At 43.9% G+C, this 14915-nt stretch overlaps 2 protein-coding genes across 2 annotated transcripts in view; one reads left to right on the forward strand and one right to left on the reverse strand.

The window, feature by feature from the left end:
* Window positions 1-14915, reverse strand: part of LOC135106536 (longitudinals lacking protein, isoforms A/B/D/L-like) — a 183774-nt gene that overhangs the window by 76013 nt on the left and 92846 nt on the right. The gene's annotated exons all lie outside the window — the stretch shown is intronic.
* LOC135106537 (cell adhesion molecule 3-like) overlaps window positions 10585-14915 on the forward strand; it is a 147575-nt gene continuing 143244 nt past the window's right edge. Inside the window, exon 1 of the mRNA XM_064015685.1 lies at window positions 10585-11338. Coding sequence (XP_063871755.1) covers window positions 11278-11338 — 61 coding nt within the window. The 5' untranslated portion in view covers window positions 10585-11277. The remainder of the gene's footprint in view (window positions 11339-14915) is intronic.

The raw sequence follows: 14915 nt of genomic DNA on the forward strand, positions 1-14915 counted from the left end.
TGCGTGCGATTGTTACCAGAGCAAATAAAAGAGACGTCCCCCTATGTACACCACTATTACAGCCCTCCCCGCGCCCTGTCCCTCTTTGAATCAGTACTTAACATCATCCTTTAGTGTTTGTGTTGGTAAAAAAAATGAGAAAATTTGAAACGCCGCGTGGTTTTACATATATATTTTGTGGTAGAGTGCAAATCATTGAATCCCACAGCACTTAAATAATCCTTTAGAATATATGTTGATCAGAGAATAGAAAAAAATTGATAAGTGAAAAAGGGAAAAAATTAAAGCACTGCGTAGTTTTATTCACATTTTACGGTGCAGCGCCAGGGTGACAGGGCGGTGGAAAATAATGGTAACTTTGCATAAAACTAACGTCTTTTGTGGCCTCGTCAATTACTCCCACCTCACAGCCTCGATGACGCCTGAAAGCTTGAGGGGATCATGGAGAGAACCTTAACATGCTCATTTCCAGACAGTGGCTATGTATGTTTTTTTTTTCTTTCTTTTGTTTTTAATCGTGATCTACATAATAAAGAAATCAAGTGTGAAAATGAAAGGAATGACTAAATCCAAACTTAACTTAACCTAACGTAACGCAACTTAACAAAACTTAACCTACCCAAACCAAATCATACCTAACCTAATAAAATATAACCTAGCTTAGCTCTCGGATGAAAAACGCTATTAAAGTAATGGTGGTGGTGGTGGTGGTGGTGGTGGTGGTGGTGAGAAGGACGATAATGAAGTTGAGAAAGAGGAGGAACAGAGGGTGAAATACAGACATACAAACACACACACACACACACACACACACACACACACACACACACACACACACACACACACACACAAAGATAGATAGATAGATAGATAGATAGACAGAGAGAGAGAGAGAGAGAGAGAGAGAGAGAGAGAGAGAGAGAGAGAGAGCACCTAGTACGAGTATGTTCCCCGACATGGGCCGCGGCGTCACCGGTGGCTGTCAACAAAGGCGCAGCGGGAGACAGGAACCATTCATCACGCTGAGCCTCAAAGCAAGTCTGGCCGCAGATTAATCTAATTTTCACAGGCAATTGCAATGACCAGAGGATTAATGACTGATCAGTTTATTTCTAATTCCCCGCGGGAGGAGAGGGAGCCGATGGGGACGGTAGTGCAATCAAATGTAAACAAGAAAGCGCTTTATATTTCCATTTTTTATATGATACTTTCAGTGGAGTGAGGCGGGAAAGTAATTAGTGGATGAAGGTATGCAGTATTAACACACCAGCAGCGTCACTACAGCGACAGTCCTGCACAGTGCTTGTCTCCATCATGTCACTACAGCTTGTATTTGGAAAGGCTTTGGGTCTCACTAAGACTGCTTTCAAAGGTCACAGGAGTAACTAGTCGTGATGTCAATTTCTCGTAGTTTTTTTTTTTTTTTTTTTAATGATGGTGCAGAATATTTGTTAAATTATCACTAGAGTAATGAGGGCACCCTTGAAGACTCGACGAACTTCCACTAGAGCCTGTTAAAAGTAACTGAAAACTCACTGAAAACTCGACTAACGCCTCTTACACGTAGTCAGGACAAGACGCTGAAACGTTTGAGAGTACATCACTACAAGCACAGTAACTAAGCACCGTCACCACCACTACATCACCACAAGCACAGTAACTAAGCACCGTCACCACCACTACATCACCACAAGCACAGTAATTAAGCACCGCCACCACCACTACCACCACTGCATGCCGACATCACAAGTCACACCAAGCATACGTCACACACCAGACGAGCACATGGTAGCACAATAAACCAATAGGACTGAGCATCTCCTCCTCCCCCCCCCACAAAAAAAAAAGAATCCAAAGAGCGTTTTGTGCCTCCGAGATGTACTGGTAGGAAAAGAAAAGAAAACGAAAAGAAAAGAATATTGGGAACATGGACGATGCCGTGGGGAGAAGTGGAATAAATAACCAAGTAGACAGATTGCATTCTAGCTGACAGATTTAGAAGAACACCAAGATGAGAAAGAGAGCACGGCGGAGAAGAAAGAAAGCGAGAAATGTTGGGAGAATAGGTAAAGAGAAGAAGACGTTCCAGTGGTCAGGATATGAAAAAAAAAAAAAAAAAACTTCGCTGATGACTGTTGCTCTTTTGTCTGCTGGTCAGGAGCATAACACAACAATTCCAGGGACCTAACGCCAACACTCTCAGGAAGCTAACATCATCATTTTCAAGCACATAACATCAACATTTTTAGAGATCTAACGCCAACACTTTCAGGAAGCTAATATTATCATTTTCAGGCACATAACATCAACAGTTTAATCCACATAACATCATCATTTTCAGACACATAACATCAACACTTTCAGTCACATAACATCAACACTTTCAGTCACATAGCATCAACACTTTCAGGCACATGACATCGACAAGTTTAGGGTATAACATCAACAATTTCAGAGAGCTAACATCAACATTTCCAGGTACAGTACATCACATCCTCATTATTAAAGAACTAAAACCCACATCTTTCAGGGGCTTACATCAACAATTTCAGAGTGTAACATAAATTTCAAGAATGTAACGTCACTTTCAGGGCCTAACACCAACATTTTCAGAGATTCGGCACCCACATTTTCATTTCACCATCGAATTAGGCATAAGACAAGTGCACCAAGGAGCCCTGAAGATAACACGGACTTTGAAGAGACACGGGATTCACTAAAAACACGGCCACCAGTGTTAACACGCACCTGTGAGAGGCAAACAAAATTTTAATGCCGTAAAAAAGAAAAAAAAAAAAACGGGAAAAAATGAGAGAGAGAGAGAGAGAGAGAGAGAGAGAGAGAGAGAGAGAGAGAGAGAGAGAGAGAGAGAGAGAGAGAGAGAGAGAGTGGGCGGGGGAGGCGACACGAAACAGTCGCGCAAAATTCACCACCAGGAAGTGATAAAATGCCTTGTTTTGGATGAAGCAACACTGAGGTGAGAACTGGGACAGGAGGGAGGAAGGGAGGGAGGGAAGGAAGAAGAGAGGAAGGCAGAGGAGGAGGAAGAGGAGGAGGATGAGGGGGTAGGAGGAGGAGGGAGAACCTGGCAGATAAATTGAGGGATTGTGGGAGAGGGTGGCAGTGTTTTGTGGCGCTGAGGTGGCCGTGTGAGGGAGCAGCAACGAGGTAGGGCTGGAGGGGAAGGGCACGGGAACAAGTGAGAGTGTTTAGATACAATTGTTGTTTATTTTCTCAATACTGTTCTTCGAATATTTAATGTCTTGTCCGTTTGCTTGTTGATTCATTAATTTATTCCTTTATGGACTTATCCGCGCGCGTGTGTGTGTGTGTGTGTGTGTGTGTGTGTGTGTGTGTGTGTGTGTGTGTGTGTGTGCAAAAACGGCAATAATACGAAAAAAAAGAAAGAAAAGAAGACACTTAAAGATGAGTGGGAGAAGAAAAAAGAATGGGGAGGGAGGGAGGAAATGGAGGAAGAGAGAGGGAGAGAAAAAAAAAAAAAAACGAAGTGGAGATGAAAAAGACAGTCAAACTAAAAAGCAAAAAGTAAAGGAGGGAATTAAATAGTGAAACAAAACAGAGAGGAAATGAAAGACTGTGTCGTTTCTGAAGCAAAATTTCAAAACTAGGAAGAGGAAGAAGAAAAAGAAGAGGAAGAGAAGGAATGGATGATTAATATGAGGAGATGGACAAAACAAGAGGGAGAGAATAATATCAAGCATGAACTGAAGATTACGAATAATGAGTACAAAGGCGATTAAACTAATTAATTCCTACGTAAGACGAATACTTGGGATTTGTGTAGATGAGGGGAAGGACGGTCTTCGGGGGTCTCTTCTTTGTAATATGTACAAATTATACGCAGATATTTACAGAAACTACATTGTTCACTACGTTCTCGTATGTGGAATGAGTCTACTTTTTTTTCAACCAACTCTTTAATTTATCGTGTAGCTGCGTACCTCGATGTTTAGCCAACACTTCCGACTACGTTGAAGTTCAAACCCCTTACAGTGACAGCCCTACAAGACGCGGACTACATCCCAACCTACATAAGGAATCCAAATATCCTGGGTTTTGGCTGACACGGCCAACTCTGCAGACCTGACTTGTTTTGGCTGCCACATCCAGCCACCAACATTCCTATTGCTTTTCATCCAGACGTTCATCGCACGCTGATAAGTACACGAATAAAAACTTACCAGTGCCTTACACCTAAAACTGGTAAAGTACTGAGCAGGAAGAAGAAGGAAAACAGGTGTAGGAGGAGGAGGAGGAGGAGGAGGAGGAGGAGGAGGAGGAAATAAACGTGAGGAAAAAAAGGGTGGTGACAACGACAGACAAGGGGAGCCACAAGTTTACAATAATAACAATTTCATCTAGTCAGCTCCTCTCCTTTAACTGACTGTCTTCGGCCTCTCACTCATCGCCGTAATGTTGCATCTCTTGCTATCTTCTATTACATTTTTCATGCTACCTGCTCTTCTGATCTTGCTAACCGTATGCCCCCCCTCCTCCCGCGACCTCGCTGCACATGACTTTCTACTTCCTCTCACCCCTATTCTGTCCATCTCTCTAATGCAGATATTAACCAGTACTCTCAACCATTCATCTCTTTTTCTGATAAATTCTGAAACTCCCTGCCTGCTTCTGTATATCCTCCTTCCTATGACTTGAACTCTTTAAGAGGGAGATGTCAAGATATTTATCTTCAAATTTTGGATGATCCTTTTGACTTTTCTTTTGGGACTGGCACCTTTAGTGGGGCCTTTTTTTCCCCCCTTTTTGTTGCCCTTGGTCTGTGCCCCTCCTACATGAAAAAAAAAAGAAAAACTAAAAAAAAAACTATTTCTTTTGGAGAACAAACACTGAAAAATAAAAAAAAAATGAAATGTGGAAAGAAACACTTAAGACTGAAATATTAAGACGTATTGTTAGCCTCTATCTTAATTATTTTCTTACTATTTCTCTCTCTCTCTCTCTCTCCCTCTCCCTCTCTCTCTCTCTCTCTCTCTCTCTCTCTCTCTCTCTCGCGTCACCCTCACCACAGCCAGCACAGGAATGACACCTTAATTAGGATTCGTCCACATGGTGGCGAAAACACACACGGGAGGCCTGGGGGAGGGAGACTGCTGGGTGGGGAGCGAGGGAGGGGCAATGGCGTGGTGGGAAGGTGGAGGTGCAGACAGGGCTGGAGGCTGGAATGGAGGCGGGGGCGGGTGAGTGGGTGGTGGATGGATGTGGGGGCGAGGCAGGGACGGGGAAGGGGCGTGGCTGACCATCCTGCAGTAATATCACGGCTGCCAACGTTGACACAAACACGCGCATTGGCACAGCCACGGCACATTCCCTTTGTCCCGCACCACTCGCCTGGGGTCAGATGAGCCGTGACTGACAGTGTGTGTGTGTGTGTGTGTGTGTGTGTGTGTGTGTGTGTGTTTCATTTATACGCATTTAGGTCAGTCACCAGAACCAGATCACAGCACTAGAAGCCCATCAATTCTGTGGCATGCATGGCAAGGTGACACACTTACATACACAAACACGCACACTCTTGTCACCTTGGTTGGACGGACGTACTCGAGACAGCTCCTATTATTCTGGACATATTTCAAATCCAGTTAACCTTGTGCAGCCTTAACCTACTACGGGCTGACTCCTGATGCCACTATGAACGCAGGGGTAGAATATACGTGTCATTCAAGATGTGGCTTGCACACTGGAAAGCAGAACAATAATTCCAGTAGTGCCAAGAGCTGAGGACTCAGGACGTAAACACAGGGAAAACAAGACACAGAGTGGGAAGGTGATCAAAGCAAATAAAATGAATACAGAGAGTGGGAAGTTTATAAAAAAGCAAAGAAAACAGGATGCACAAAGTGGGAAGCTAATAAAAAAAAAGGAACAATGGGAAACTAGTCAAAACAAAGAAAACGGGACGCAGAGAGTGGTAAACTAATAAAGACAAATAAAACTGGACGCAGGGAGTGGGAACCTAATGAAAATAAAGAATGCAGGATGCAGAGAGTGGGAAACTAATCAAAACAAAGAAAAAGGCACGGAGAGAGTGGAAAGCTAACCTTAACAAACATCATGGCGGGAAATACAAACATTCGTACTGAATTTCTAGTCAAAGAGAAAGTGGAGAATGAGCTAAAGAACATTTCACTCACCACAGAGAGTCAAGAGAGCTACGAGTAATGTTACCAAGGAGATCTCTGAAGTAATATTACCAGGCACTGCCAAAATTATTAAAGTCGCCGTATCTGCTTCAGTAACCGTATCTGTCAAGAACATCTCCAGTGACATACTTAACTCACTTCACAGTCCCAGAAACAGTTATCAGATATGACACTGACAAGCTTGAACAGTGAGAAGACCGCAGAGAATGGAGGGCAACAACAAGATATCCTACTGTGGTTGATACATAAGTTCACCTCATCTTTTTACCAGAATTAAAAACTTAAAGGTAATGAATTTTGACTCCGTTATCAGATGTTCGTTGTGGAGTTCAATTTCAACTTCAGTGTTTAGGAGGCTTATGTGATATGATGGGTAATTTACATAATACGCAAATACTCAAAATAGATAATAGTAAGGAAGGGAAATGGAAAATATTCAAGTCAGAGGAATATGTTCCTAAAATAGAAGTTGAAGATGATGTTTATGAAACAAATAGTATACCTGTAGCGGACCTAAATACTAAGTTTAAGCATTTTCTTGTAGACACAGCTCTTGAAGTGTTGCCGAACCGACCACAAAGAAGGTGTGTAAAGTGTAGCAACCACTCTGGCATGCCTGGGTATGATGTTCAGTGCTGGAAAAGCAGGCAAGACTGTCACAAGGCCAGACAAAATATAATGGCACCAAAACTGAAAACAATCACAGTGGTATGATTATGAAGTGTAAACATTATAAGAGTGAACAAAAAGAATAAAACAAAAGGAGAAGTCAGGTTTTCTATTCATAAACTTATTGGAAAATGATGAAGACACCTAAATTGGTATAGAAATGGGAAAATAATTTCAATTTGTAAAAAATTATATCCTATTCGAGTGTATTTTTGGCAGGGGAGATTATTTTAAAAAAAGATTAGAGACTAAATCACGAATAACCATGACTAAAATCAGGACAAATAACAACAGATTACCAGTAACAGGAGGTAGATAACCTGAGTGTACCAAGGCAAGAAAGACTGTGGTAAATGTGACTCTTCATTACTGAGGGATGAATGTCATGTTGTGTTCGTATGTAATAATCAGGCAGAGAGTCAAATGAGGCGTGACTTGATTCCAGAATGTTATTGATTAGACCAACCATTGATAGATTTAGGTCATTAATACAGAGTAGCAATATAAACATCTTAACTAATCTTTCATCTTTTCCAGATACAATATAAAAAATATTTAGATAACATTATGGCTTATGTATTGGCATGTTACATAATGGAAACATATATTTTAATTGTGGTGAGCAATGTAAGAGTTGTAATTCTGAGCAATAAATTCAATTAATTTCACACACACACACACACACACACACACACACAAAGGGACTCATTCAAAGTTAATACAGAATCCTGTGGGTGAAAGGAATTCACTACTTAGAGATGCTAGATTCAGACAGGGGAGGAAAAGGATTGTACATAAACTGGAACATACATTTCGTTATACATGGAGGTAAGATCCGTCAGGTGTGGTGAAGTAAGGCAGGGAGAGAGAGATTAGGAACCGATTATCGTCTTGTGTTTTTAGGTCTGAAGAAACGCATTATCGTACTTAAATCTTGACATCTGTGAGTGTTAGTCCTCGGCATAAGGAGAGAAAATTGTAAGCTGTGGTGTGAGCGAGGCGTAGAGGTAGGTGGCAGTAGTAGCAGTTTCCTGACTGTGATAGAGCGGCGGGACAGACTGGGATGGGCATGCAGGGGAGCTGGAGATGATTGGAAATGATGTTTCTACCAGGGTGAGGGAGCCCGATTGCTTTGAGTGATCGCAGCTGGAACAGGCGGCACGCGGCGGCTTACTACGAGGGTGTGCAGCCGGAGGGTGATGCAGGAAGTGGTCCTGTCCGTGCTGCAGGAATGTGTTTTCAGCCGCAACAAAATGCAACGAGATTTACATGCCAACGAGGGAAAGGAACGAGAGGGAGGCGAGTAATGGTTGAGAAGAAAGGGAAAGGGAACAGTGATGGAAGGAAAGGAGAAAATAACCCGAGAACGGAGAGAGGAAGTCAGAGTGTGGAAGGAGCATGAGGACATTTTGAAAATAGTTTAAATTAATTTTTAAAATAGGAAATGGAATCAAGAGGAGCCAAACTGCCATGGTGGAACTCTTTCACGAAATATAATCATGGATCATGAGAAAAAAAAAAAAATCCATTCACTTTTCACGATCGAAGTGGTGTTCTGTGTATGGAAAGCACTCGTTCAGATGCACTCATGACAAAGCAGAATTTCAGAATGTAAAAAGATTTACAATATTATACACGAATAAGACGTGGAAATGTCAATAATTTAAATATTTATGAATGCTAATAATTGGTTTGTTAAGAAAATTACCTGTTTTTGCTGACCATAACAAGAGACTCTGCAAGAAAAAGAAACTGTAATGCCACCGTCTCTTGATCTCACCCAGGAGAAACTCGCTGGAGAACCCTCATAATCATCTCCGTGACCTTTGAAAACAGTCGTGGTGAGAGAGCAAAGCTTTTCAGAATACGAGCCTCAGTCATGGTGGACGGCCGCAACTTAGGGACCAAAACAGTGTGGCGTCACTATACACAGATATTGAGGGCAAGTCACTTACTGAAAACTGCAGGCCTCAATGATCTGTAATGACTCCGCCGTGATGGGCAATGAGGGCTGCCTGTAAACACTCTCCGGTTATTACGTGAAATTCGAACCCTCATCGTTGTTATTTACACTTCAGTTCCGACAAGCCTCGACCCTCGGAGCCACATTTCCCCACACGTGTGTCTGGAGAACAATACAATTTTCTCTCTCAGTTTTTATAGAGAATGGACATTTATTCATTCATCTATTACTTTTTGCAAGGTTCAGATGGTTTAATTTATTCACTTTATACCTGTGTGTGTAGTAGTAGCGGGTTAGCGGGAATCGTGAGAGAAGAGGGCATGAGAGAGAGCACGGAGGAAAGTGTGAGGAAGGAAGAGAATGGGTCAAGGATGAGGGGAAGAAAAGGAATAATGCGTGGTGGGGGGACATGGTACTTTCCCGTTTATATCTGAGTGTGCAGTGGTGGGGACTTAACAGGAACCATGAGAGAAGGTATGGGAGGGCACGGAGAAAGTGTGGGGAGGGAAGAGAATGAGTTGAAGGAAGGGAATGTTGCGTGAAGGGACATGGCGCTTTCTGTTAAGGATTGTGAGGGCGAGGTACAAGAGCGGGAGGGGAGATGGAGATGTATGAAGAGGATTAGAGTGAGGCGACATGGGGTTGTAGGGACGAGTGAGGGGATGTGAAGAGGGAATGATTAGGGAGGGGAAGGGAAGGCGGGGAGAACACGTACAGGAAAACTGAACTTCGATGCAAAGAAAGGAAAACGATAACCTTTCCACTGGCAAAACAACAAAGATTATGAGAGGATGATGTTTTTCTGAGTAGCACGGTGAGGTTAGTGATGTTTTAACTCCTGTAGAGACCATTGAAAGAGATGACATTAACTTATACTTCGACAGGACGAGATAGAAAGAAAATAGGGAGGAGGAGAAGGCATATGTAAACGGGAGATTATCTAAGTGAAAGGACAAGGTTTATAGTGAGTGTGCTGGAAAGGGAGGAGGGACTGGGTGAGAGGGGAAAGTGACGGTGGGAGAACTTGGGTAAAGGGACATGAAGTTGTGAAGGGCGGGTGAAGGCGAGAGAGCAAGGTAGGGGAGGAGGGCTCGTGGTGAGGGCGAGAGAGATGGGATATTGGGGGACAAGTTAGTTCCAAAGGGCACGTACACGCCCACTCAATTAAGTCATCAGCGACACAACCAGCAGCCGTGTACTCAGTTAGTTGATTAATCATATGGCCAGCCAGGTGCGTGCGCAAGGAATATCTCTCTCTCTCTCTCTCTCTCTCTCTCTCTCTCTCTCTCTCTCTCATGCAGTCATCTACCAGTTTAATTAGGCATCCAAATGGTATAATAGTAATTTTATTTTCTTCGCTACTATTTTTTGGGCCCTCATGCCACTCGTGAACCGCCGTTGGTTCTTTCCTTCACAGACAAAAGTTTGCCCGGTCTCTGGCCCGCCGCCGCCACCTTCCCTCCTCGCGGTTTGTCTGTGTAAACAACCTTGCCGCCTTTCCTGTTGCCTCTGAATATATAAATTAATTTGCATCGTTATCCACTGGCCGGATATAATTACAGACTCCAGTCACCCTCTGCATGATGTGTGCATACGTGTGTGTGTGTGTATGTGTGTTTTCTACACCCGGGGAACTAACCGTGCGTGTGTTACGTGGTATTTGTGTGTAATAGCTTCACTGGATCTCCCTTCGGCGGACGAGGCACGACTGGGCAGTGTGTGTGTGTGTGTGTGTGAGCGCCATATTGTTCCCGGGAATAAATAGTGGCACACGCGGCGGGCAGCGTCAGTGCGCCTCGGACCGCGGGTTGGGTCACATCTGACAGTAGTTGGCGCGAGCGTCCCGTAGTGGTGGTGGCTGTTGCTGCTGCTGCTGCTCTCTCTCAGCTGAGGCGGTGCGGCCTGTCTGGGACCTTCATGCTCGCTCCCTCGCCGTTCCCCGCAAATCCCTTACCTCCCTCGCCTCCGTCATGACCCAGCAGGGCCCATAACACTCTATGTCAAGCATGCGAAGACTCGAAAATTTGCTCAATTTGATACCGACATCCTGCGGACCATATATTTTCTTATGATTTACAGCTTCCTCCACTCCTCTTCCTCCTCCCTTCCCGGATGCAGCTCAGAGCTCCGCGGCACGCTGAATAGCAGGGCTGCGGACCGTCACGTGATACATATCGCGCGGGTGAAGTGAGGCTCGGAACCTGCTGTTGTGCTGCCAAACAGTGACCGCTTTGAACCAGAACAAAACTGAAACACGAACCGGAAACGTGTTGCAGGAGGAGAGAGCTGGAGCCCAGGAGACGCTATATCATGTCTCCTTCACCTCTTACATTATCAGCTACACATATCTGCTACACACGCCAGGCTTCCAGTAGTGCTTAGACAACTTATATCGCCTTCACTGCGTTAGTGTGTGAGTGTGCGTGCGTCAGCCTTACTGCCCACTACCCTTCACACAGGATCATGAGGACAACTTCCGTACCTCGGCTGCCGCTGCTGCTGCTGCTTGCCCTCGTCTGGCCAGGTAAGAACACACCCACTGTCACTGCGCCGCTTGGCTAAGTGGTGCAAATTGTTCTCGCGTCCTTCGACAGAAATACGTATTATCTGTGTCAAATGCACGCACATTCTTATTCTGGTTAACTGCCTTAGAGAATTCTTTGCACTCCAAGATGATGCTTCGAAACACCTGTTTCACATAGATTACATATATTCATCACGGATAGACTTTTATGCGATAAATGCTAATTAATTCAATGCAAATATATATATATATATATATATATATATATATATATATATATATATATATATATATATATATATATATATATATATATATATATATATATATGAGAGAGAGAGAGAGAGAGAGAGAGAGAGAGAGAGAGAGAGAGAGAGAGAGAGAGAGAGAGAGAGAGAAAGTGCCCCGTCAGTGGCCGCCCTCCGGCGTGATGGGAGCCCAAATTGGGATCACAACACCTGTAATGGCATGCTAATTACGTTTTGCGCGAACAGCTCTGAGGGGGGACCGACATCAAAAACACCTGTGATACGGGGACAAATTGGATTACACCTCCGAGTATCGACTACAAGCGACTGTGACGCCCGTAATAAGTGACGCAATGAAAGCTGGTGTGAAAAATAGCGCGCCGCTGGGAGGGAATCACAAACACCTGTCACCTGCATTATCACCAACAATTAACGGCGAATAAAGAAAAAAAAAAATGTACACACAAAACTAGAGTGAATTGGATAGAATGTCAATATCAGTTAGTTAATCAGAATGAATCACCTAATTGCCCCATTAAAATAGCTGTGATAAGTTAATTGACACGCAGCGGGACTGGAGAGGGCATTACAGAACATGGAATAGGCACGCAGTGGGGGACAGGGCGGCGTGTGGTGACGGTGGCGATAACGATGATGAGGATGATGAGAAGGAAGATGAAAGTAACGATGATGTTGATGAATCTGAGGATTAAGGTTTTCATTTATTTATCTTTATGTTTATTTCCGCGAGTATTAAGAGAAGAGTAGTAGGAGAAAGAGAAGTGAAGGAAAAATATGAGGAGAGAGAGAGAGAGAGAGAGAGAGAGAGAGAGAGAGAGAGGGAGAGAGAGAGAGAGAGAGAGAGAGAGAGAGAATGAACTGAGAGGCAGAGACGGTCCCCTCGCCAGCCACAAAAACAGCGCCACTCCTCAACCTCATCTCTACGCCGGGGAGACGCAGCTTCACTAAACAAGATGTGGACTCCTTTTTATTATCAATCGTGGGACGTAAAAAATAATAGAGCTGCGGGTTTTATTGTCCGCCGCACGCAGGAACACGCTCCCTCGGCCTTATTACATTGTCCTTCGCAGAAAAGAAGATGCCTGCTTTACGAGTACGTCTCCTCTTATCAATCCATTTCCCTCAGCCATTCTGGAAACCCTCGCGTCCCTCTGTCATTAAAGCAACAGTAGCAAACGACGCCAGAGTTCAGAATAGCTGTCTCTCCTTATGCCTCGCTCCTTGCAATTTTTTTTTTTTTTCAGACATTTACTCATTTTTTATTTGCTAGCTAATTCTTACGGGTGGGTGGAAGGGAAGCCACAGCGGAGTGGCACAGCGGTCACTTCCTCCCCGCTGCTCGCCCCGCCTGGTCTGTCCTGCTGTCCGCGGCAGAATTTTGAACCCCAAGATAAATGAAGTTGCGCATGGACGAGTTTTATCTATTCGGCACGGCATCTTTTATCTGTCCCTGTGATACGCAATCTTCAGTGGAGCTTTTCTTCCCATTTACTGACATTTCTGCTTCCTGAGGGTTGGGTGAAGTTGTTTCCTCTTCCCGTCCGTGGCTTGTTATTGTGAGTGGGGGAAAGAGGGACTCAAGTGCCACGTGCCTGTGTCCGCACGAGGGAGACTAACTTCCAGATAACGAGGAAAGTGAAGGTAACGCGAATGTGACGCACTGGATGGAAAAAAATGAAAGAAAACTTAGCATGATATATAAAAAAAAGGAAGGTTCTCGTATTTCTTAACAGAAGGCGCGAGATGATAAAACACAACAATAGTTTAATATTTCCCAGAGGTAACCAGAGATAACGAAGAAAATAAAAGTAAAGCGAGTGTGCTGCTGAAAAATGAAAGAAGAACGAAAAAAAAAAAAAATTCTAACATGCTGAAGGCACGAGGAGATGAAACAGAGTAACAGTTCAATATTATCTAGAACGTATACACACACACACACACACACACACACACACACACACACACACACACACACACACACACAGGAGCTTCTCTAGGGCGGCACCTCACTTCCCATCCCGCGGCAGGTCTGGCAGGACTGGGGGGGAGCACCAGCCAGGGGACAGGCGGGCCGCTGCTGTCCGCCGGGTGTTTATCCATTTTTACACCGCGTGGAGGCTCCGGAGGTGTGAACGAGGTCGCCACGCTTAGTTACATTCATTTGTATCCCCCATTTTTTATTCATCTTTTTTTTTATCTGCCTCGTGGCTTACAACAAGGGTCTCTATTTTATTTTTTCGCCGTGAACTACGTTGTGTGAGTCCATATTTTTGTTTGTTGACTCATGGAGAGAAATTCGTTAACACAGTAATTCATTTATTCCGTGAAGTGATGGCTGTGAAGTCAACCGACCGTATTTCTTTTATATATATAACATTTTTTTTTGTTCATAGTAATTTTCACGGGCTGGTAGCGAGTGTTCCGAGGCCTTGTAGTGGTGGGTGTTTGGGAGGGGAGGGGAGGGAGGAGGCGACAGAAGAGAGACAAACAGAGAATAAAAGAAAAAGAAAACAAAAACTTTGCTTTGGGGCTTATGTGTGTATGTATGTGTGTGTGTGTGTGTGTGTGTGTGTGTGTGTGTGTGTGTGTGTGTGTGTGTGTGTGTGTGTGTGTGTGTGTGTGTGTGTGTCTCGCCTCGGGGAGGTATCATGATGAGATTCGAGGTGGAAGTTAATTTGGTCTTAACTCTATGTATATGAGGCGAGAATTGGAAAGCTTTGGAAATAAAGATAAACATTCATTTCGCCCCACTGCCATTTCGTCTCCGAGTGTTTAGCAATAACCTCAAACTGATTATTGACACTGAAGCAAGTGATTGTGACACACTCCTAATGTCTTTAACACCAATCTTCACCCTATCTTTAATGGACCATATTCCGAAACACTTGTGTCAGCACCTCCACCACTGTCAAAAGGCTCTATTTGAAGTTACTCGGGTTCTTAAGGTGTTTATTTATTGTTTTAGTGATAAATTAATAAGATTTCTGCATTATTAACGGGAGAAGCACTCTTGAAAACCTGGCTAGTCATCTCTGTGGCCTTTGAAAATAATTGTGGTGAGAGAGCAGTGTTTCAGAATATAGACCTCTCTCTCTCTCTCTCTCTCTCTCTCTCTCTCTCTCTCTCTCTCTCTCTCTCTCTCTCTCTCTCTCTCTCTCTCTCTGTAAATGATGCATATTTCTAATTACTGGACACGAGTCGCTCTGTGTATCTGTCTATTCCTGTCTACCTGTCCATCTACCTCCGTGTCTATCGATATATTTTGGCGCACACTTTTAATGAAGATTGCACTGCCACTGTCAGTATAT

The sequence above is a fragment of the Scylla paramamosain genome, chromosome 13 (assembly GCF_035594125.1).
Source record: "Scylla paramamosain isolate STU-SP2022 chromosome 13, ASM3559412v1, whole genome shotgun sequence".
In the NCBI taxonomy this organism is placed as follows: domain Eukaryota; kingdom Metazoa; phylum Arthropoda; class Malacostraca; order Decapoda; family Portunidae; genus Scylla; species Scylla paramamosain.